At 43.1% G+C, this 24,232-nt stretch overlaps 1 protein-coding gene across 4 annotated transcripts in view; it reads left to right on the forward strand.

Moving 5' to 3' along the window:
* ppp1r32 (protein phosphatase 1 regulatory subunit 32) overlaps nucleotides 1–24,232 on the forward strand; it is an 81,954-nt gene that overhangs the window by 11,096 nt on the left and 46,626 nt on the right. For all 4 annotated transcript variants that reach the window (XM_033039039.1, XM_033039038.1, XM_033039040.1 and 1 more), the window contains 6 exons: nucleotides 1,923–2,076; nucleotides 4,515–4,643; nucleotides 6,662–6,725; nucleotides 11,634–11,746; nucleotides 16,356–16,427; nucleotides 16,997–17,083. In XM_033039039.1, coding sequence (XP_032894930.1) covers nucleotides 1,923–2,076; nucleotides 4,515–4,643; nucleotides 6,662–6,725; nucleotides 11,634–11,746; nucleotides 16,356–16,427; nucleotides 16,997–17,083 — 619 coding nt within the window. The remainder of the gene's footprint in view (nucleotides 1–1,922; nucleotides 2,077–4,514; nucleotides 4,644–6,661; nucleotides 6,726–11,633; nucleotides 11,747–16,355; nucleotides 16,428–16,996; nucleotides 17,084–24,232) is intronic.

Below are 24,232 nucleotides of genomic sequence, written 5' to 3' on the forward strand. Positions count from 1 at the left end.
CCAATCATTTGTTCAATTGGGTCTGCTGTATACCTTTATGTTCCTGCTATTTGTTGTGTACATATGTACATGAATGGAAAGTGTTAATGTGGTTCATAAGCAGTGAATCACCTCAAAAACTTTTCAGCTCGAGACCCTTCTTCAGACTGATTGTTCCAACTATCTGCCTATGAAACCCCGTCACCTGTGTTGACCTATTTCCTGCCATGCTTTGTCCTGACTCTCCCCTTTTCCAGCTTTCTTCTCCCCTCTACAATTAGTGTGAAGAAGGACCTCGACCTGAAATGTCACCTATCCATGTTCTTCAGAGATGCTGCCAGACTCGCTGAGTTACTCCAGCTCTCTTTATCCTTTGGTCCTTCCTAAGTGCCTTTGATTGGAAAAATGGCTTAAAACATTAAAACGTTGCTGACTGTTTGATAGACTCGGTTTATGATTAGGTTTATTATTGTCACGTACTGAGGTAGAGTGAAAAGCTTTTGTTTTGCATGCTATCCAATCCAATCAGATAATCCTATACATAAATAAATGGGTGGCATGGTGGTACAGCGGTAGAGTTGCTGCCTTACAGCGCTTGAAGCGCCTGAGACCCGGATTCGATCCCGACTACGGGTGCTATCTGTGCCGTATGAGTTTTCTCCGATATCTTCCAATCTCCCTGCCACAGTCCAAAAGCGTACAGGTTTGTAGGTTAATTGTATACTTGGTATAAGTGTAAATTGTCCCTAGTGTCCGTAGGCTTGAGTAAATGTGCGGTGATCACTGGCCGGCTCAGACTCGGTGTGCCAAAGAGCCTGTTTTAATGCTGTATCTCTAGAAAAACAAAAAACTAAATACAATAAGGCCAAACTCAATCATGATAGGTAGAGCAAAGGGGAAGATACAGAGTGCAGAATATAGTTCTCAGTTTTGTAGAGCAACAGTTCCAGAGACAAAGTCCAATGTCTGCAATGGGGTATAGATGAATCAGACAGTACCCTAGTTTATGGAATGAGCATTCAGAAGCCTTAAAGGATTGAAGAGTTGTGAATTTTTAAGGTAGATGAAGGAATGTAGGGGGAGGGGGAGGGGAGAGGTAGGTGTGATTGTTGGCCATAGGCAAGTTAGTGGGTATGACATATAATTGGTAAATAAAGTCAAGACCAATGCAATGTTCAATGTAACATGCTGGATAGAATCTGTAGGTCAATGTGCAGTGGTGCCGTGACAGAAATAAGGGGTACTGATCACCATATATTTAAATAAATTGCAAGCAGGCAAAACCTGTTGAGCAACAAATGACAGCTGTGAATACACATGAAACCAGATGTCAGCATGAAGTGGAGACAGGGTGGCACAGTAGCGCTGCGGCAGAATTACCGCCTTGCAGTGCCAGAGACCCAGGTTTGATCCTGACAATGGCTGCTGTCTGTACAGAGTTTGTACTTTGTCTCTGTGGCCACATGGGTTTTCTCCGGGTGCTCCAGTTTTCCCCCCCAATTCCGAAGACATGCAGGCTTGTAGGTTAATTGGCTTCTGTAAATTGTAAATTGTCCTTAGTGTGTAGGATAGTGCTAGTGTATGGGATGATTGGTGGTCAGCGTGGACTCGGTGGGCCAAAGGGCCTGTCTCCATGTGGTATCTCTAAACTAAACCAAACTAAACTAAACGATGGCTTCCCCCCACATTAGAAACGTACAGGTTTGTTGGTTAATTGGCTTCTGTAAATTGTTCCATGTGTGAAGGATAATGCTAGTGTACGGGTGATAGCTGGATGGCGTGGACTCGGTGGGCTGTAGGACCTGTCCCCATACTTTATCTCTAAACTAAACTCAGCTAATAACTAAACTAAACTAAACATAGGATGCTAGCGATGACATTGATTAGGTGGAGATAAATAGCTTGAAATATTTAACTTACCTATTCACATTATTTCCCTTTAGGCAGATGTTGAAAGATAATTACCTCTCGATAACAAAGAAGAACTTTGTGCCTTATGGACATCCTGATGGCAAAGAAGATTTTCCTCACAAATTACATTCGGTGGGCAGTGGATTCATGCGGACAAAGCCACTACACTTCCCATACCTCAAAGATGTAAGGAAGCTCTCAAAGTTGGCCATCCATTGGGTCTCGTGGTTAATGGGCTTGACGCAGACTAGAGGCCAGATTGCAATTTCAGTCTTCTTCTTGTTGAGTCCACACACAAGATTAGAAGTTGTTCAGCCAGAGCTGAACAGACTTCTCGGCATCTGCATACAATGGTGTCTGTCTTGTCGCTTCTTGTGCTTCTTGTGCGCGGTGGTGGAAAGATTGGTGGAAACAGGGCCACGACGTGAACGCTCTTTCCTTGACCCCGCAATTGCAGTTAAATAATACGAATGCAACATCAAGTTGAGAAATAGAATCAAAACCCTGCAGATAGACGCAAAATGCTGGAGTAACTCAGAGAGTAAGGCAGCATCTTTAGAGAAAAGGAATGGGTGACATTTCGGGTCGGAATTCTTCTTCGGACTGAAAACTAGAGGTTGGGGGGGGGGGGGGGGGGATTGGGGGGATTGGGGGGATGTTTTTGGGGAAACTGGAGGTGAGGAAAGGCAAGAACAAAACAGGGCCAGCAACAGATGACGTCAGAAAGATTGGAGTCCATAATGGCCTATTGTTGGCAAGGAAAGATGTGCTAAAGAGAGGGATACAAGGATGCGAACAGTGGAACTGGTCGGATAACTAGAGGAAGGAGTAGAGGGAATGTAGGAGTTACTTGAAATGAGAGAAATCATCGTTCATACGGCTGGGTTGTAAGCTGGCCAAGCAAAACTATGAGAAGCTGTTGCTGGCAAAGAGAGACACAAGGTGCTGGAGTCACTCACAGAGGTTTGCATGTACCTCCTCTAACTTCAACTACTGCATCCGGTGTTTCCAATCTGACCTCCTGTACATTGGCGATACCAAACGTATGCACAACGACCGTTTTGTTGAACACTGCACACTCCACCTAGGCCTACGGGATCTTCCGGTTGCCAACCATTTCAACTCCCATTCCCACATTGACCCGTCCTGCTGAATTACTTCAGCTTTTTGTGTCTTTCCCACACTGACCTTTCTTTTCTGGGCCTCCTCCATTGCCAGAGTGATGCCACTTGCAAACTGGAGAAACAGCACCTCATATTTTGCTTGGGTAGCTTACAACCCAGTGGTAGGAATTTTAATTTTTCTCATTTTAAGTAGCTTCTACCCCAGATCCCCATGTGCTAACGCTATAACATTCCACCATAAGGAATGTTAAAATTGACAGGAAAAAAGTTCATCTTAAAAGCTGCAAATATTGCTACTCTTTTGGCAGGGCAAGTTGAAATGTAATAACTGTGACCATAGTGGATGGAACCCTTTGTTTTTTTCCGTTGAGTCAATTTCAAGAAAGATCACAGATTATTTTTCATATTGCTGGTCTTTGTTCTCTTCCATCTCCCAAGATCTAGGCTTGTGACTGCCAAGTACTTAGGGCTATGGAGCAGAGATAAGTAAACAGTATCCCAACTCTTTGATCCAACTTTTTTGTTATGAGCCTGTTGCTAAATTAACCCCAAAGGCCAAATTTATTCTTCATAAAGAAAATGATATTCAAAAATATTCAGATAATTTATTTTTCATCTTTGAAGATTATGGAGAGCCTAGCCAAACTTTATCAATGCACGTAACATTTCCTTTAATCACTTAGAACATTCTTACATGATTGTAATGTGTGGAGAACTAAATGTAGATACAAGGAACTGCAGATGCTGGTTTACAAAAAGAGTCACAAAATGTTGGAGTAATTCAGTGGGTCAGGCAGCATCTCAGAGAACATGAATAGGTGATGTTTTGGGTCAGGTCTCTTATTCAGGCTGATTGTAGTGATGGGAGGGGGGGGGGGGGGAGAAAGCGGGAAGAGAGAAGGGGCAGGTTAAAGCATCGAAAGAAATGCTTACATGTAGACACAAGGAACTGCAGATACTAGTTTACTAAGGAAAGACACAAAATACTGGAGTAATTCAGCGGGTCAGGCATCAAACATCTCAGGAGACAATGAATAGGTGACATTTCGGACTGAAGGCGGGTGCAGACCTGAAGGCCTGTCCATTCCCTTCACAGATGCTGCCGGAGATGCTGCCGGACCTGCAGAGTTCCTCCAGCACTCTATGTTTTTTTCCAGAATATGCAGCAACTTAAGTTACAATATTTTAACAGGTTTGAGAGCTGAGAAACTTTATGCCAATTTAAGAAATCTTTCCAATCTTTGGATCAGCCAAATAATTAAATACTGGATATTTTATGTCTTAATCAAATAACACATTTCCAGGTTGGATCTTTTCTATTAAACCTATCAAAAACATTTTTAGAATTGAAAATCATATATTTCAGACTTTAACTCTGCTGTGTTATAGAACACTTTAATATATTTAGTTGATTAATATTCAATGTATAATTCATATTTATTATATTATTAATATTTATTTTTAATATGTGTTAGTTTAATTTTCACCTCTATCACACAGCTGAAAGAAGTTCACATTGATACACGAGATCATGTACCACCGATTATCACAAGAAAGGAACCCAAGCATGTACCATTACTGCATCAACTTCAACCAAAAGACCCTGCGCTACAAGAAAATGAAGGCCATGTAAGTAGTCATGTGAGTCTCAGGAAGGGTCCTGTCCCAAAACGTCACCCATCCATTTTCTCCAGAGGTGCTGCCTGACCCGCAGAGTTACTCTAGCACTTTGTGTCTATCTTTGGTATAAACCAACATCTGCCGTTCCTTTCTACATAAGTCGAATTTATTGCCGTCTTCACAATGTGGTGAAGATTTGAGAATTAAGGGACAGACGTTTAAGGGTAACATGAGGGGGAACTTCTTTACTCAGAGAGTGGTAGCTGTGTGGAATGAGCTTCCAGTGGAAGTGGTGGAGGCAGGTTCGATTTTATAATTTAAAAATAAATTGGATAGGTATATGGACGGGAAAGGATGGAGGGTTATGGTCTGAGTGCAGGTAGATGGGACTAGGTGAGAGTAAGTGTTCGGCACGGACTAGAAGGGCCGAGATGGCCTGTTTCTGTGCTGTAATTATTATATGGTTATAAGTATAGCTACGATGAAAATTATGCTTGCAGCAGCATTACAGGTACTTAAACACAGATAAACACACAAAAACATAAATTGTACTTAAATGACACATAGATTTGCAAGAGTAAAAATAAAAAGACTGCAAAAAACAACGTCTTTGCTGGCAGATGTAGGGTGGAAAAATCATTGAATTAGTTGAACTATTTATTACCTATTTTCCAAATTTGGACAGATAACTATTTGCACTAAGATTACATTTTAATTTGTGTTCCTGAAATCTGTCGCCATGACAAATGGCCTGAGCCCATGCACTATCATTAAATTTGCTCTTCATCTTCTACTTTCATTTAGAACCACAGCGTGGAAATGGGCTCTTTCGCCTACCGAGTCCACGCCGACCAATCAATCACCCGTTCACACTAGTTCCATGTTATCCCACTTTTCCACTCACTACACACAATTAACAGAGGCCAATTAACCCACAAACCCTTATGCCTTTGAGTTGTGGGAGGAATCCAGAGCACCCGAAGGAAACCCACGAGGTCACAGGCAGAATGTGCAAACTTCACACACAGACATTGGCCGATGTCTAGATCGAACCCGGGTCGCTGGCACTATGAGGCAGCGGTTCTACCAGCTGCATTATAGGCAAGTTAGCACTGACTACCTTAGATCAAATTCCTCACATCCATGAGATCCAGTTTCAAGAGCAGGGACCCTCCTTGAATCTATTGATGTTATGCTCATGGCCTGTAAATGGTCTTTAAGGGACAGACAGGGTGAACCATTTACTCAAGTAGGATATATATATATATATATATATATATATTAAAAAAAAAAAAATTCTATATTTCGAACAGAATAAAAGAATAAAAAGCAAGTGTGAAACAGCATACAAAAAACAAAACAAGAATATTTATAAAGTGTCATAAACAATATCTATAAATAAATGAAATCGTATGTGTCCGAAAAGGAGCAGGAAGAAGCCAAAGCTTATTAATTCCCACCCCTTATTCAACTGCTTATAATTATCTTATACAAATTTAGCAGCTATATGTACACCATATGTACACCATATATATTTCCTTTCTTATTCAGAATATGAACAGTTAATTAGAATTATTTACAAACATTTTAAAGAATTTATTATTCTGTGAAGTTGTTTTTAATCAAAAATAAAGTAGCTGTTCTTTTAAATAACTTTTCTATTGATACATAATAAAGAATGTGGCGTAAGTAGGTACAAGCAACTGTAGATGCTGGAACCTTGTGCAGAACACAAAGAGCTGGAGTAACTCAGTGAGTCAGGCAGCATCTGTGGAAGACATGGATAGGCGATGTGTTCAGGTTAGGACCCATCCTCAGACTGATTGTATAATGGGTCGAGTTCAGGATCGAACCCGGCCTATGGCGTTGCAAGGCAGCAACTCTACCGCTGCGCCACTCTGCTGCCCTGAAGGTCGTTCTCTTGTTGAGAGGAGATTATCCAAGAAGGAGGAAAATCAATGACACGGGGTGGAGTTCCGCCCTTTGATTTTTGAAATGAGTTGACAATTACTTCCTTTCCTTTCCAGGGACCACTCTACATGTCCACTGAGTATTGTACCAAATATGAACGCAAGCCGCTGAACCCGCCAGGTATGTAATTCAAAAGTGTTAAAATGTCCTTGAATTCTGTTAAAACCCAGACTCAAACCATCTGCTGCAGCAGCAACTATAATAACATTTTAAAACCGTTTGGACAGGTACATGGGGAGAAAGGCTTAGGGGGATATGGGCCAAACATGGGCAGGTGGGACTAGTGTTGATGGGGCATCTAGGTCAGCATGGGGTAGTTGGGTGAAAGGGCCTGTTTCAGTGCTGTGTGACTCTATGACTGTAAATCTCACTTCAAACAGCCTCAGCAAGGCCACCAGCTTAATCAAGGACTGACAATAAACGGAACCAAACTAAACTGTAAATGCTACATTGCAGAGTGAAAATGTAGGCTTGAGGGAACTTCTTCAGTGTTGTTGCTTGGCAACAAACTGGATCAGTGGCCTGATTTCCATTCACTTTATTTCAATTGCTACTGAAGTATTATAAAGTGTTTGGGAAATCATTATATAAATGGCACAATAGGTATACTGTCAGGAAATGAATGTGTTTACAGTGGTTGAGTTTGGTCTGCATTGTACCCATTTTCTGAATCTAAAGCAGATGGAACCATCAAAGGTGGTTTGGGAACAGCTCTGTCCAAGACCACTAGAAATTGCAGAGTAATGTGTAGGATGGAACTGCAGATGCTGGTTTAAACCGAAGATAGACACAAAAAGCTGGAGTAACTCATCGGGACAGGCAGCATCTCTGGAGAGAAGGAATGGTGATGTTTTGGGTCGAGACCCGTCTGCAGACTAGGAGAGTTGTAGAAGTAGCCCAGCCCATCACACAGACCAGACTAGAATTCTTCTTCCTGCTCTCATCCGGGAGAAGATACAGAAGCTTGAAAACATGCCTCCCCCTACTCAGGAACAACTACCTCATGTGTTATAGGTCCTTCCGTAAGCTAGGGTACTGTCCTATTCACCTCCACCCCTTTGCAGACATTAGACATTATGGAACTGATACACTACAATGAAGTGTGAAGAAGGGTCTCGACCCAAAACATCACCTATTTCCTTTCTCCACAGATGCCACCTGACCCTGCAGAGTTACTCCAGCATTTTGTCTCTATCTATGGTGCACTACAATGCTGAGAACTATTTTGCACACTGTATCTTCCCTTTTGTTCTGCCTATTGTGGTTGAATTTGAACATTTTATTTATGTACAGGATTATCCAATCTGTTTGGATAACATGCAAAACAAAGCTTTTCACTGTACCTCAGTACACATGACAATAATAAACCTAAACTTAAACCTAAACCATAAGAATAACAATGGGGTTGGTAAAACCAGACTCAATGTTTGAAGTTGAACTGGATATGTACTTGAAAAGTGAAAGATTTGATAGTTACTAAACTAAGTGGGACCTGTTGGGTCCTTGTCACATAGGAGGTTTGGTCCCCCAACACAATATTCCACCACTCACACATAGTCCCCAACTGTACAGGCACAGCTCATTTCCCCCTCATCCCTAGCACTCTCTCCCCCTCCTCTTTACCCTCCCTCTTCTTTCCTCTCTCCTCCTCCCCTCCCCCAATCCCTCCCTCACCTCTCACTCCCTCTCCTTCCCCCTATCCCGTCACTCCCTCCCTCCCTCCCTCCATAACCCCCTCCCTGCCTCTCTCCTATCTCTCTATCTCCCACTCCTCATCTTCCCCACTGCCATCCTCTCCGTCTATCCCCCACTCCCTCTCCTTTACTCCCCCCTCCTCTCCTTCCTTGCCTCCTCCCACTTCTTTTCCCTCTCCTCCTACCTTCCCCTATCCCTCCCTCACCTCTCCTTTCCCAACCCTCAGTCACTCCCTCCCTCTCTCCATAACTCCTCTCCCCTCCGCTCCCTCTATCCCCTCTCCTCCCCCACTCTCCCTCCGCAGGATCTAGAGGATGCCACTCCTCTCCCTTCTTGCGTGCGTCGGAGGAGCATCAGCCGTCGGTGCCCTCAGAGCCAGGCCTCGGATTGGCCCGGAAGCACCAGCAGCTACGGCCGTGGGAGGGGGGGGGGCTTGTGGGCGGGAGGGGGGACGTGGGGGGGGAGCTCGGAGAAAAGACGGTGAAAGAGCCACGGGGGAGAAGACGGTATTACAGGGGAGGGGGCAGGAGCCAGCGAGGGGGACCAGAGGGGAAGGGGCTGTAGCTGCGGGGCGTTGCGATGGCCGTGCATTTGGGACTCACAGCGGGCGCTGGACGCTCTCATCCGTCGGGATCAGATTCACCGCTTTCTGTATGGCGACATCTGCCGCGCCGCTTCCGGTCCCTCCGAAAATTGTGTCCAGTTGGAGACCTCCGCCAGCCACCCACAGCACCCTGCAGCTCCAGTAAAGGCGCGATAGCACAGGAAGGGCTGGACCATCCCACGGAGTGACAGGAGAAGAGACTAATCCGCGTGGTGCTGATTGGCAGGAGAGGGGATCGATCTGCGCAAGAGCGGTTTTTAAGAATTTTAAACCTCACTAACTTTTACAATATACCACCGATCGGAATGCAACTTGTTGCACTCGGGGCACAGGAGAACGGTGAGTGAGCTGGCGAAAAATTGTAGCCCTATCATGTACCATTTTTGCGCAAATAGAAAAAAAGGGCAAACCGGAAGAGCACAAAATCAGAGCTTTATAACTAAAGATAGATCTATCCGATAGATAGATAGATAGATAGATAGATAGATAGATAGATAGATAGATAGATAGATAGATAGATAGATAGATAGATAGATAGATAGATAGATAGATAGATAGATAGATAGATAGATAGATAGATAGATAGATAGATAGATAGATACGAATGGTGCAGTGGATGAATCAGAAAAACATTTTCAAGGTATTGCAGAGATATATGAATAGGATGGGTTTAGAGTGATTTGGGTCAAATGCAGTTAATTGGGACAAGCCAAAATGTCAACTTGGTTGGTAAGGACTAGTTGGGTCGAAGGGCCTGTTTCCATGCTGGTCCAAGGGGTTTATTTCTGTACTATGCCATCCCATAACTATAGGTAGAAACATGCAGATTTTCTCTCTGTGTATCTCTTTAATGGTGTTCACCCAGAGACCTAGTATTGGGCAGAGGCCAATCAACTTTGCATCATGTTTTCAATCAATCAATCAATTAATCAGTTTTATTCGTGTTGGAAGTTAAAAGCACAGCAGGAACATAACAAAATAGTGGTCACATGATGAATCACCTTTCACCGATGAGATTACTAACTGTGAAAGTGAGAGTTGAATGATTGGCCATTATTGGAAATTGGGAACACTTTTTACTTAATAAATGTAATGAAATAGTGAACTGGGAAAAAAATAAATCTGCTAGAACTAATGCCAGAGATCAATAAGTAATGTACAAACTATTTGAAGAGCCATTAAGAACTTTTTATAGTTTGGAAAATATTGCAGTTCTATCGGTCACTCTGAAATATGTGCTCATTTTGTAATTAAAATGCAAGATTGATTTCTTAACCAAACTTTGCATTTGTGGTAATGGCTCATTTACAACATTAAAGCCATTACACATAAGTATTCAATTTCACTTGCAGCAAGCCTCTGAAATTCAATGTGAAATATGTTTATGTTCTGAGAGTTTATGATGTAAGCATGAAGTTATGTTTGCCCACTCAATTTATAGAAATATACAAGAGGTAAAAAATCTATAATTCGATTTTCATTTGCAATTAAAATTTCTCCCAACTCCCTCGAGCTTAAGTGGTTAAAGAAGTAAATTGGTGAGGGTTTTATATGAATGGAATCCCAAATTCAGTGTCCAGCCATGAGAAATTTAGTTTAGCATAATTTAATTTAGCTGGAAACAGGTTCATAGGCCCACCAAGTCCACACTGACCATCGATCACCTGTTCACACGCCTACACACTCGGGACAATTTCCAAAGGCCAATTAACCTACAAACCTGCACGTCTTTGGAAAGTGGAAGGAAACCAAGGCACCTGTAGAAAACCCACGGAGTCACAGGGAGAACATGCAAACTCCATACAGAAAGAACCCATGGTCAGGATCAAACCCAGGTCTCTGGCGCTTTAAGGCACTGGACAGCTTAAAATCTAGTTGAGATCAATATTATATACAGTTGGAATTTAGTAATTGGCCAGCACTCCTGTGGCCTAAGGGTATAAGAATCATGTAGTCCCCTGGTAAATACAGTAGTTCCTTATTCAAGTAACCTTTCTTAATGTGCAAGGATCTGCTGGATTGCATGAGGTGGCATTGTGTTGCAGCGGGTACAAATGCTGCCTCATAGCGTCGGAGACCAGGGTCCGATCCTGAACTCGGGTGCTGTCTGTGTGGAGTTTCCACGTTCTCCCTGTGACCACATGGGTTTCCTCAGAGAAGCTCCACACAGAAGCACCCAAGGTCAGGATCGAACCTGGGTCTCTGGCGCTGTGAGGCAGCAGCTCTAATAACTGCATCACTGTGCTGCTCCCCTATGTCATTGAACATAGAACAGTACAGCACAAGAACTGGCCCTTTAATCCACAATGACTGTGCCGAACATGATGCCAAGATAAACTATTCTCATCTGCCTGCACGTGATCCATACCCCTCCGTTCCCTACGGATCCATGTGCCTATCTAAAAGCCTCTTAAATGCCTCTTAATATGAGTTTAGTTTAGTTTGCTGTCATGTGTACTAAGGCATGGTGACAAGCTAACCCGAAAGACTACACAATTACATCGAGCCACCCACAGTGTACAGATACAGGATAAAGGGAAGAAATGCTGCTGTTGGAGTAGAGATTTAAAAGAGTGGAGCGATTGCAGTTGCACTTCTGTGACTAGCACACAAATAGTCGCCTGGCTTAGAAGCCATCTTGGATCTTGGGTTTGCAGAGGTGATTTTTCATGCTTTTATATATGATCGGGCGTCATCAGACGTCCATTGATTATTTTATATATCAACAGCACTTTCCGAGCTCAAAACAATTGGGAAGAAAGAGAACACTGGGTTCACAGAAGGGTCTCCACTGAAACCCATCACTTTCCATCCCCCTTTGGCATTTCGTGGTGACAAACCAGTAAGTTATTCATTGAAATTATTCACTGTAACCAACATCTCGTTAATCTAGTGCATTCTCAATCTGCAGAGGATTTTTCCTCTAGTGGGAGACTAGTGGACCCTCAGAATAAAAGGGCATACCTTTAGAAAGGAGATGAGAGGGTGTTTCGTTAGTCAGATGGTGATGAATCTTAGTAAGAGTGAGCTTTTTCCATTAAACAATCTAGTTTCGAATTATGGACAGTTTCCATTTAGATTGACTATTGAATGTTTTACTTATTTAGGCATTAAGATTATCAAGAAACACAAGGATTTATTTAAAGCCAATTTTATGCCTTTAATTGACCATATCAAACAACAGTTCACTAAATGGTCACCGATGTCCTTATCTCTAATAGGGCGAATCAATTCTATTAAAATGTTTATCTTACCTAAATTTTTATATTTATTTCAGACGATACCAATTTTTATTCCTAAATCTTTCTTTGATATTATTCTCCAAAATTTCCTTATATATTTGGCAGAATAAAAATTCCAGACTAAGTTAAAAATACTTACAGAAATCAAAAAAAGATGGTGGTTTGGCACTGCCGATCCTTAGATTTTACTATTGGGCATTTAATGCTCACTATTTAACGTTTTGGACAAAAAATTTAGAAGATACCCAATGTCGAGGATGGATAAATCTTGAACGTGATTCTTTGCAAGGGCTATCATTGGCTTCTATTCTAGGGGCCGTGTTACCTTTTACAATTACGAGATTGAATAAATATACGACTAACCCAATATTAAGACATACACTTCAAATATGGTTTCAATTTCGTAAGTTTTTTGGATTGAATGATTTTATTTTATCGAGTCCTATCATATCTAATTTTTTCTTCCAACCTTCAAGCACTGATCAAGCCATTCTGTTATGGAAGAGGAAGGGATTAGTAGCTTTTCGTGATTTGTTTTCAGATGGTTGTTTTATGTCTTACCCCTCACATTTTTTTAGATATTTAAAATTTAGACATTTTTTGAGGGCTATTCTACATTTACATTTGAACCCTTATCAGAAGGGCTTAATAATGACTATTTATGAGTTGATTTTGAAATTTAAAAAAAGACACATTTGATAAAATTAAGAATGACTGGGAAAGAGAACTTCAAATTTCTTTATCTATTGAGAAATGGGAGCGGATTCTTCAATTAGTTAATACCTCTTCAATGTGTGCAAGACACATTCAAGGTGGTTCACAGAGCTCATATGTCAAAAGATAAGTTAGCTCGTTTTTATGGTCATATAAATCCTACCTGTGACAGATGTAATTCTGAAGTGGCCTCATTGACTCATATGTTTTGGTCCTGCCCACTTTTGGAAAAATATTGGAAATAAATTTTTGATACTATTTCTGTAGTTTTAGGTATTGATTTACAACCTCATCCTATTACTGCAATTTTTGGGCTACCAATGTTAGATTCTATTCATCTGTCCCGTTCCGCCCATTGGCTGATTGCTTTTACACATTAATTGCCAGAAGATCCATTTTATTTAAATGGAAAGATTCTAATCCTCCGACCACACTCCATTGGTACTCTGAAACGATATAATGTTTAAATTTAGAAAAAATTAGGAGTGACATTGTTGAACCCTTGGTGAAATTTGATAGGACTTGGGGAAGATTTATTCAACATTTTCATACCACATAAATTGTCCCCTCTTCAACTGTTATAATATTTCTTTTACCGTTATATGGTGGAAGGGACTTGACGACAAACAGGGACTTAAATTGTTGAAACTCTTTGCAGCCCAGATTCTGATTTTTCCTTTTTTTTTCTTTAGTTTAGGGTTTTTTTTCATTTATTTTCTTTTTTTCATTTATTCTCTTTTTTTTTCTTTTTATGTTTTTGTTTTTATGCATATAAGCTCTTTTAAAAACGTAACTATATTTACATAGAGATCGAAAGGTCCATATTCAATGTGTATTTTGACACTGGACCTATATTTAGGTTATATCTGCCATTAATGTAACCCTAATCCCTATGTATCAATATCACTGTTATGTTTATCATTACTTTTTTGTTGTTTTGTTTTTGCTTTTGAAAAAAACGAATAAAAAGATTTTAAAATAAAAGAAGATGGTGATGAATCTGTGGAATTCATTGCCACAGAAGTGCTGTGGGGGCCACCAATTAATATTTTGAGGGTGGAGATTGATAGGTTCTTCAATAGTAAAGGTGTCAAGGGTTATTTGCAGGAGAATAGAGTTCAGAGGGAATGATAGATCAGCCATGATTAAATGGCGGAGTAGACTTGATGAGCCAAATGGCCTAATTCTCCTACAACTTATGAACTTATGAACATGGAATTAAGAACCAGAGGCCAGGGAGATAGAGAGTCATAGAGTCATACAGCACGGAAACAGGCCCTTCGGCCCAACTTGCCCACGCAGACCAAGATGCCCCATCTACACTCACTAATCGGGCTAGACAGGTTGGGCCGAAGGGCTGGTTTCTGTGCTGTATGACTCGAAGCTCGGGTTCACTGTGACACGGGTCTGATCCCTGACGTTGTTTCTGGTTTGTACGTACAACTTCCTGGATGGAACGGGCGGAGAGATTGAGAGTTTGCTGCATCTTTTGGGCAGGTGCATGGATAGAAAGGTAATTGATATATGAAACGAGCTGCCAGAGCAGGTAGTTGAGGCCGGTAATATAACAGCATTTAAAAGATACTTTGACTGGTACATGAATAGGAAGTTTTTCGAGGGATATCATCTAATGTGGGCAGGTGGGACTATCTTAAATGGGGCATCATGGTCGGTGTGGGCAAGTTGGGCCAAAGGTCCTGTGTTTCTGTGTTGTATGACTATGGCTATCAAAACATGGAGGGGACGGGGGGACACAATTTTTTGGCTGCCACTCGTGCATGCGCACACTCACACACATACACACGCGCGCGAGGCTTCGGAGGCTCAATCCAGCGCTAAAAGCGGAGATTTTAAAATCGGGATCACAAAAAATTGGGGGGGATGTCCCCCACCTCTCAAAACATGGGGGGACGTGTCCCCTCTGCCCCCCCCCCCCCCCCCGGTTTTACGCCCCTGGCTCCATGGAATGATCTGCATTGTTGTACCCACAGAGTAACTAAATGAATGCCTGGACTACAGACATGTTGTGGAGACCTCCATCAGAGCAGAAGTTTCAAATTGCTTGTAATTTGAAATTGGTGTTGGCTGGCTAATTTCTTTCCTTCCTTATTGACCTAGTCGGTCTGAAATGAGAGGGCAGACATCACTCTCGCAGACTTTACATTGTGTCCTAGTTTTATTTCTCTAGGGGAGAATTAAAATGTTACAATCATTCTGGTTGATTTCATTACTGCAAAAATATAAGCTAACTTATTAACATAAGAGCGACTGTGCTTAACACCGCTCGCATGACTGCTTGTTGTTTTTCTTCAGCCTATCCATCAGCCCTGTGCCCGATGCTATAAATGTTAGATTTCTGCTTTTTGATGCGACGCAAGAATTTGCCATTTATTGAATCGACTTGATCATGTCTTGAGAGCATTTGATGTTGATATTAGTTGTCAGCAAGGGATGACAATTTCCAGCACTGACCTCAAGGCGAAGAAATACCAAAAATAACATAGTGTGTCGAGGAAATTACAGGATAACGAATATATTATGTCTGTGACAAAGAAATGGAATTATAGTAATTAACTCTGAAGACCCACTAAGTCCACGCTGAACATCGATCACCCATTCACACTCCCATACACTTGAGACAATTTCCAGAAACCAATTAACCTACAAACCTGCATGTGTCTTTGGAGAGTGGAAGGAAACCAAAGCACCCGATGAAAACCCACGCGGACACGGGGCGCACGTACAAACTCCGTACAGATAGCACCCGTGGTCAGGATTGAACCCGGGTCTCTGGCACTGTAAGGCAGCAACTGTGCCACCCGCTCCCTCCGCAACTTCCTCGTCAATTCTTCCCTTCCCTCCTGCACCACCCCCTCCCCGGGCACTTTCCGTTGCAACCGCAAGAAATGCAACACTTGTCCCTTCACCTCCCCCCTCGACTCCATTCAAGGACCCAAGCAGTCGTTCCAGGTGCGACAAAGGTTCACCTGTATCTCCTCCAACCTCATCTACTGCATCCGCTGCTCTAGATGTCAGCTGATTTACATCGGGGAGACCAAGCGTAGGTTGGGCGATCGTTTCGCCGAACACCTCCGCTCAGTCCGCAATAACCTACCTGAACTCCCGGTGGCTCAGCACTTCAACTCCCCCTCCCATTCCCAATCCGACCTCTCTGTCCTGGGTCTCCTCCATTGCCAGAGTGAGCAACAGCGGAAATTGGAGGAACAGCACCTCATATTCCGTCTGGGGACCTTGCGTCCGTATGGCATTAACATTGAATTCTCCCAATTTTGCTAGCCCTTGCTGTCTCCTCCCCTTCCTTAACCCTCTAGCTACTTTGAACAACTGTGCCACCCCTATGTTTTTTGTATGTACATTTAATTTGAGAAGTGCTCTTGTCTAAATCAAGTTAGGAAATCACATAATAATGAAAGAAGGGGGTTTTACCATTGTTATTCCAGCTGTATTTGACTATAATTTATGCTTTCTTTTCAGGCATTCTGCACAGACAGGCCAACTGGAATCTCCATAACAAAATCAGACTATCTGCCATCTGCAACTCTACATGTTAGTAGGTCCATAAATAAACGCGTTACATGAAGGACAGATAGAAAAAAAATTTCAGTCATCTGATTTTGCAGTTCAATGATCAGCATTTTAACTTCAGAGTCACTGGATTAAGCTTCACAAAACATTGGATGTTTTCGTTTCCTTCATCTGCCTGAAGATAACTTTATTCACTGCTAAAAAAGACACAACATGCTGGAGTAACTCAGTGGGGGTACTTCAGCACTTTGTGTCTTTTTCTGTAAACCGGCATTTGCAGTTCCCAGTTTCTACATCTTTATTGATTCCCAGTCTGACTTGAGGCAGCGTGTAATTCAAGGATGATTTTTCTATCAGGCTTACGATTTGGGTGAAGGGAATTAATGAATGTGCAGGTGGGACTAGTGTTGGTCAGTGTGGGCAAATTGGGCCGAAGGGCCTGTTTCCACCCTGTGTGACTCCATGTATGACTGTATTTTGTGTTTGTCCATACCTATTCAGATTTATTGAATAATGCCAGAAGACTATTATACTGTAAGTAGACCCCTCAGATGGAAAATTGACATCCTTCTTCACTGTTTGTTACACAGGGAGATGAATTCCTGCCTGTAATTGCAAACAAGTCTGACCGAAGCACTGGATTCACTCATCAAATTGCACTCAATTTGGACACAGTTGTAAGTACTGGTTCCGTCAACTAATACCACTCACCGATTGCTAGGCATCATCTATCACTATTGAGTGGAATTGATAGTGTGAATGCACAGAGCCTTTTGTCCAGGGTGGGGGAATCAAGAACCAGAGGGCATAGGTTAAAGATGAGAGGAGAAAGATTTAATAGGAACCCGAGGGGCAACCTTTTCTCTCAGACGGTGGTGGATATATAGAACGACCTGCCAGAGGATTTAGTTGAGGCAGGCACTATATTACAACATTTAAAAGACATTTGGACAGGTACATGGATAGGAAAGGTTTAGAGGTAGATAGACACAAAAAGCAGGAGTAACTCAGCGGGACAGGCGGCATGGGTGACGTTTCGGGTCGAGACCCTTCTTCAGACTGGTTAGGGATAAGGGAAACGAGAGATACTGGTGATTGTTAGTTGTTTGTTGGGTGAAAACGAGAAGCTGGTGCGACTTGGGTGGGGGGAATGATAGAGAGGGGCAATGCCGGGGCTACCTGAAGTTAGAGAAATCAATATTCATACCACTGGGCTGTAAGCTGCCCAAGCGAAATATGAGATGCTGTTCCTCCAATTTGCGTTTAGCCTCACTCTGACAATGGAGGAGACCTAGGACAGAAAGGTCTGTGTGGGAATGGGAAGGAGAATTAATGTGTCCAGCAACCGGGACATCAGGTAGGTTCAGGCGGACTGTGCGAAACGATCGCCTATTCTACTTTTGGTCTCGCGATGTATAAGAGTCCACATCTTGAACAAGGGATACAGTAGATGAGGTTGAAGTGAATCTCTGCCTAACATGAAATATATATTGGCAATATATATATTTAAATTTCAACTATTCAGCAAGAATACAAATGTTCCCTGTGCTTTAGTTAACATATTTAAACTGACCCAACTGAACTATTTTAATATTGGATTTCTGTTTGGCCGATTACTGGAAGGGTGCAGAGGTGACGATGCAGAGGAGCTTTACCAGAATGATGTTTGGATTAGGGAATATTAGCTAAAGAGCAGGTTGGACAGACTTGGATTGTTTTCTCTGGAACACTGCAGGTTACGGGGAGGCCTGATAGAAGTATATAAAATTATGAGAGGCACAGACAGGGCCAGAACCTTTTTCCCAGGATGGAAACATCAAATACTAGAGGGCATTGCTTTAAGGGGAGAGGGGCAAAGTTTTAAATAGATGTGCGGTGCAAGTTTTTATACACAGAGGATGGTGGGTGCCCAGAACATGCTGCCAGGGTTAGTGGTGGAGGCAGGTACAATAGTGGTGTTTAAGATACTTTTGGATGGACATGTAGAAATGCAGGGAATGGAGGGATATGGATCATGTGCAGGCAGATAAGAATTTATCTTTGCATTATGTTCAACACAGACATTGTGGGCTGAAGGGCCTGTTCCTGTGCTGTACTGTTCTATGTTTATCAGGCAGTACGGTGAAATGCTTGTGAATGCAACGCTATCTGGGAAGGTTTTTAAGTGCCTTCCTGTGTGAATCGCTTGAATTTCAACGTGGGACTGGATCTGGCGTGGATTCCTTGCCTGGGAAAATTGCAAGTTAAATATTTCTCGCTAAAAATCGCAGTCGCAGAAAATAATTTAATGCTCCATAATTAAGAAATATCGGTTCATAAGTCAGAGGAGCAGAATTAGGCCATTCAGCCCATTGAGTCTACCCTGCCATTCAATCATGGCTGATTTAACTTTACCTCTCAACCTTATTCTCCTGCCTTCTCCCTGTAACCTTTGACACCTTGACTAATCAAGAATCTATCAATCTCTGCTTTAATGACGTGGTCTCCTCAGCCATCTGTGGCAATGCAATCCACATATTCACCACCCTCTGACTGAAGAAATTCCTCTTCAACTCCTTTCTATAGGTACGTCCTTTTATTCTGGGACTGTGCCCTTTGTTATAGACACTCCCACTAGTGGAAACATCCTCTCCACATCCACTCAATATAATCAAACTCAAATTTGCAAAATGCTAATAGATTTTGTTGCATGTGTCATGTTGGTCAATAGGTTTGTTGTGAGCCCACTGTGTATATCTTGACAAGTGATATCTGACCTTGAGCATTGGGTAGATATGGCACGCACGGCAGATGAGATGTTATTTGTACAAAATTAATTTGCCCATTATATCCACCACAAAATCATGAGAGGAATGGATCAGGTAGATGCACATATTCTTTTGCCCAGAGTAGGGGAATCAAGAACCAGAGAACATAGGCTTAAGGTGTGAGGAGGGGAAGAGTTAATAGGAACATGAGGGGTAACTTTTTCACACAAAGTGTGGTGAGTGTATGGAACGAGCTGCTGGAGGAGGGAGTTGAGGCAGGTACTATCGCAACATTTAAGAAACAGGTACATGGATAGGATAGGTTTAGAGGCATATGGGCCAAAAGCAGATAGGTGGGATTAGTGTAAATGGGTCATGTTGGTTGGTGTGGGCAAGTTGGGCCGAAGGGCCTGTTTCCACATTGTATGACTGACTATGACTATGTTTGATGTGCTTCGAGTATGATTTAGGTTTAATATTGTCACATGTACTGAGGTACAGTGAAATGCTTTGTTTTGCATGCTGTCCGATCAAACCTGATCATCCTATACATAAATACCATAAGCCAAATACTTAAGACAGGCTTAAGTACAATAGGTAGAACATAGGGGAAGATGCAGAGTGCAGGATATACAGTCGTTTTCAGCATTGTAGTGCATCAGTTCCAGAGACAAAGTCCAATGTCCACAATGGGGTAGAGGTGAATCGAACAGTACCTTAGCTTATGGAAGGACCATTCAGGACATATGTCCTCTAATTCTTGATTTTACTTCGGAGTCACGTGAGTGACTACGTGAAGAAGGGCCGTCCGTCTGCGTGCGCGTCATTTACGTCTGAACGCAACACGCACGACGGACTGGCAGGCACTGAGTCCTCCCAGGCCGTCGGGATGAGCAGGTAAGGAAAGTTGAATCACTTACCTGCGTTCTTTCGGGCTTGAAGTTTTTTTCAGAGCCCAGGTGTCGAGGAGACGGCCCGCGGGGATGACGGCTGCCGAAGACCGCAGCTTTCCAAATAGCGGGCGACGGTCTTGTTCCCGACATTAGCGCCGACAGCAGAATCGGCAGGAGACTTTGCGCGGGAGCAGGAGCTCCATGGTTGTCCTGCGGGGCGTAATGTCACCCGCAAGTCTAAACTAACCCGTTGACTCATATGAGTCCGGGCAAGAGGGATACCCTCCCTCAACGGAGAGCGTCTGAGGACGACTTCTCCCACATGGAGCAACTTATGGAGAAGTTGCTCCAACAATGATCTGCTCCAAGGGAGGGAGCAGTATCAGCACGGCCTACAGCAGTGCCGGTGCTGGGAGCCTCGCTTCCCGACATTAGCGCGGACAGCAAAATCGGCAGGAGACTTTGCGCGGGAGCAGAAGCTCCGTGGTTGACCTGCAGGATGTAATACCACCCGCAAGTCTAAACGAACCCGTTGACTCAGATGAGTCCGGGAAAGAGGGATACCCTCCCTCAACGGAGAGCGTCTGAGGACGACTTCTCCCACATGGAGCAACATATGGAGAAGTTGCTCCAACAATGATCTGCTCCAAAGGAGGGAGCAGTATCAGCACGGCCTACAGCAGTGCCGGTGCCGGGAGCCTCGCACATGTGGAAGAAAACACTCTGAATCAGAGTACAAAGAAGAGGGTGGGGAAACCTTCTCAGGGACAAGCAGAAGAAAGGAAGTAAGTAAGTAAGTTTTACTTATATTGCACTGTTTAAGTCAACACCAAAATGCTTTACATAAAAGGAATAATAAGCTTCCATACAAACAAACAGAAAATAAGTGCTTCTGCAATCATCCAGGTTCCACTGGGTGCTTCCCTGGATGGAATCTAGCTCTTGACAGCCCGGGTATTATGGAGAACCCGCAGGCAGCAGCACCTGTTTTCAGGGCTGCATAAATGTCTCCTGCTCTGAGGAGAGGAGCATTCATGGTCCATTTCAGTCTGACCAAAGCTAGAATCTCATTTAGGTCCACTGGAAGGGCCATGTCAGCACAGGTATCCTCAGGGGCCTGCGGCAGCACCTGTTTTCAGGGCTGCCTACGAACCTCACTCTCAGTGGAGGGGAGTGTGAATGATCAGTAGGTAACTGATCTCGAATTTAAAGTATGAACATACTGAAGCATGCATATGGCCTCAAGAGCCAGCAGTTGGCAGAATATCCGCATAGGCGACAACACACCCCACACCTCCATAGGGGGTAAGCGGTTCACTGAATCCGGTGGTAGCTTGAAAGCTGGGCACGGAAATACGATCAGAGTCGTCTTTCAAGGCAGACTCAAAATAATGGCCAGAATTGTCCTACAAGGCAGGCTCAGTATGATGAGGTTTTCAGACCAGACCCGGGAGAAACATGGAATCCACACTCCTTACCAGTCCTACTCCCAATCAAGGAGAGAAAAGGAATCCGCATCAGGGGCCTTTGGGCTCACCACAAGACCACCGGTAGCCATGGAGGTAGGTGGGTCTGATAACGTGATAATTTTACTGCACAACATACACAGGTTCCAAGCAGACTTGGAACTCGGACTGGAATTGTCTTCGAGGCAGGCCCAGTAATTTTGGGCAGGATTGCCATTCAGGACATGTGACAGATGGAGGATGTCACTTCAACCAGGTTTAACTCATTTGTGCAGTATAGACTTTTAGAAACAATAATTTTGTTACGGTCTAACTACTGTTTTATAGGAGCTTCCTATAAAATGGTCACATGGCATGCATCGACCTCAAAGATGCATACTATTCGGTGTCTATTCACTAAGAACAGGAGATATTTGAAGTTTAACTGGATGGTATGGATCTGCCAAATGGGTTGACATCAGCTCCTAGACTATTGACAAAACTACGGAAACCAATTCTGGGTCTACAAAGGTCTCAGAACCACATAGTAATGGCATATTTGGACAATTTCATTTTGGAGGCACCAAGAATTGGCAGAAGCATCAGTCAAAGCAAACCAAAACCCTGTTTGATAGAATTGGTTACCTCATCCATCCAGTTAAATCAAAATTGACACCTACAAGGGTAATTGATTACCTATAATTTACTATCAAAAACAGTAAATATGTTGGTGACTTTGCCTAGGGGCAAACGACTATATTAATCAAGCTTGCTATGACCTGATAGTCAAATACTAGTCATCTATCAGGTAAACAGCGAGTGTAATTGGCAAATAGTAGCCGCATTTCCAGCAGTACATACGGGCCTTTGCATTACCAGAATTACAGCAAGCAAAGGAACGAACACTCAGATTCCATGCAGGCAAAATTGGCAAAACTATGGATTGCCAGCAGAGGCCTTTGTTGAATAACTACGGTGGATAACGAACGTGAGAAAGCTCAAAGTAAATTTGCTTGAAAGCCATCAAGGGTTCTTCAGACCTATGCTAGCGGCTAAGGATGGGGAGCCACTAATGGCCCCAACACATGGAATCAATTACCCAGAATTGTTGGGGGCACAATTTGGACTCAAGGGGTTCTGTAGCAATATGCAACCGGTGCTTGTTCAAATTCAGATTGATAACACCACTGCGGTGGCACATATCCACTAACAAGGGTGGTGTAAAATCTGTATCTTACGATAGATTGTCGAACCTCATTTGGCACTGGTGTATCAAGAGGAATATTTGGGAAATCTACGAGGTAGATATAACACGTTGACAGATGCTGGATCACGGATGTTTAATAACAACACAGAATGGATGTTGAATCAGGCAGTATTTAACAAAATAACTACATGATTTGGCATACCAGATTTGATCTATTTGCATCTAGACTAAACCATCAGTTACCCAGATATGTGTCCTGCAAGCAGGATCCAGGAACAAAGGCAGTGGATGCTTTCTCCCTCAATTGGGGAGGATTGTTTCTGCATGCTTTCCGCAAATTTGTCTCACAAACCGATGCTTGACCAAAACCAAGCAAGACTAAGCCACAGGCATATTGGTAGTGCCAGATTGGCCTACTCAAGCCTGGTCCCCAAAAAATTTGGGAACTATAGTCCAGCCAGTTATGGCTGTACCCAAGAGCAGGGACCTCCTAGTGAACCCAGTTACAGGGAGTAATCATCCACTACACGAACGTATTAACTTGTTGGTCTGCAGATTCTGAGGAGGCCATTTCAAGGCATAGGACTGTCCGAACAAATACAACACAGTTCGGATAACAGATGTCTTGGAGTTTCCTATCAACTCTGTACTATAACTATAAACAAAGTTATAGTGCAATCAATAGTGCCAGAGGCGCACTTTCCTCCTATCTGATGCTGCAAGCAGGGCACAGGTCGATAGGAACGCACCCCTTTACAACAAAATTCATGAAGAGAATTTACAATCTAATGCCTCTAAGACCAAGGTACACGGACATGGGATGTGAGCGTGGTACTAACCCTACTTTGACAGTGGGGACCGCCTATAACTAACCCTGAAGGTGGTATGCTGACAAAGAGTCCAGACACTGCAAAAGCTACGGTTGGACCACATGACCACCAATATGAACAACATAACATTCATAATCAGGAACCTGATATAAACATAGCAGGCCAGGAATGCCAGGGATGGAGATCCAGTTCTTGGCATATCCAGAGGACCTACGGTTGTGTGTGTGGTAACATACTAACACCACTATCTGAGAGTTACGGAGAACCACAGAGGCTCAGAACAGACCAGAAGGTGTCAACACAAACCATCTCCAGATGGTCAAAGGGGGTAATGGTGGTAACAGAGTGAACGTTCATATGGTTAAATCTCACTCCACCAGGGCTGCATCTACGTCGGCAGCAAGAGCAATGGACGTGCCTCTTGACAACATCCTAGTGGCTGCAGGATGGACGAATGAAATAACGGTCCACCGGTTTTATAACAAACCTATTACCGGACTGGGGGTGTTTGCACGTACCATTTTAAGTTCTGTCCCATAGTTTACCCCCAAGGTTGGGAGGGGAAACTAGTTTTTAAAAACTTTTCTTTCATTTAAAGCATCAGTGTCCTTACTTAACTACGTAATGTCTGAATGCTTTAATGATTACACGCATCCATGGTCAATCCATTCAGTGTGTGACGCCTGGATTCGTAACCGGCGTAA

The sequence above is a fragment of the Amblyraja radiata genome, chromosome 20, assembly GCF_010909765.2.
Source record: "Amblyraja radiata isolate CabotCenter1 chromosome 20, sAmbRad1.1.pri, whole genome shotgun sequence".
Classification (NCBI taxonomy): domain Eukaryota; kingdom Metazoa; phylum Chordata; class Chondrichthyes; order Rajiformes; family Rajidae; genus Amblyraja; species Amblyraja radiata.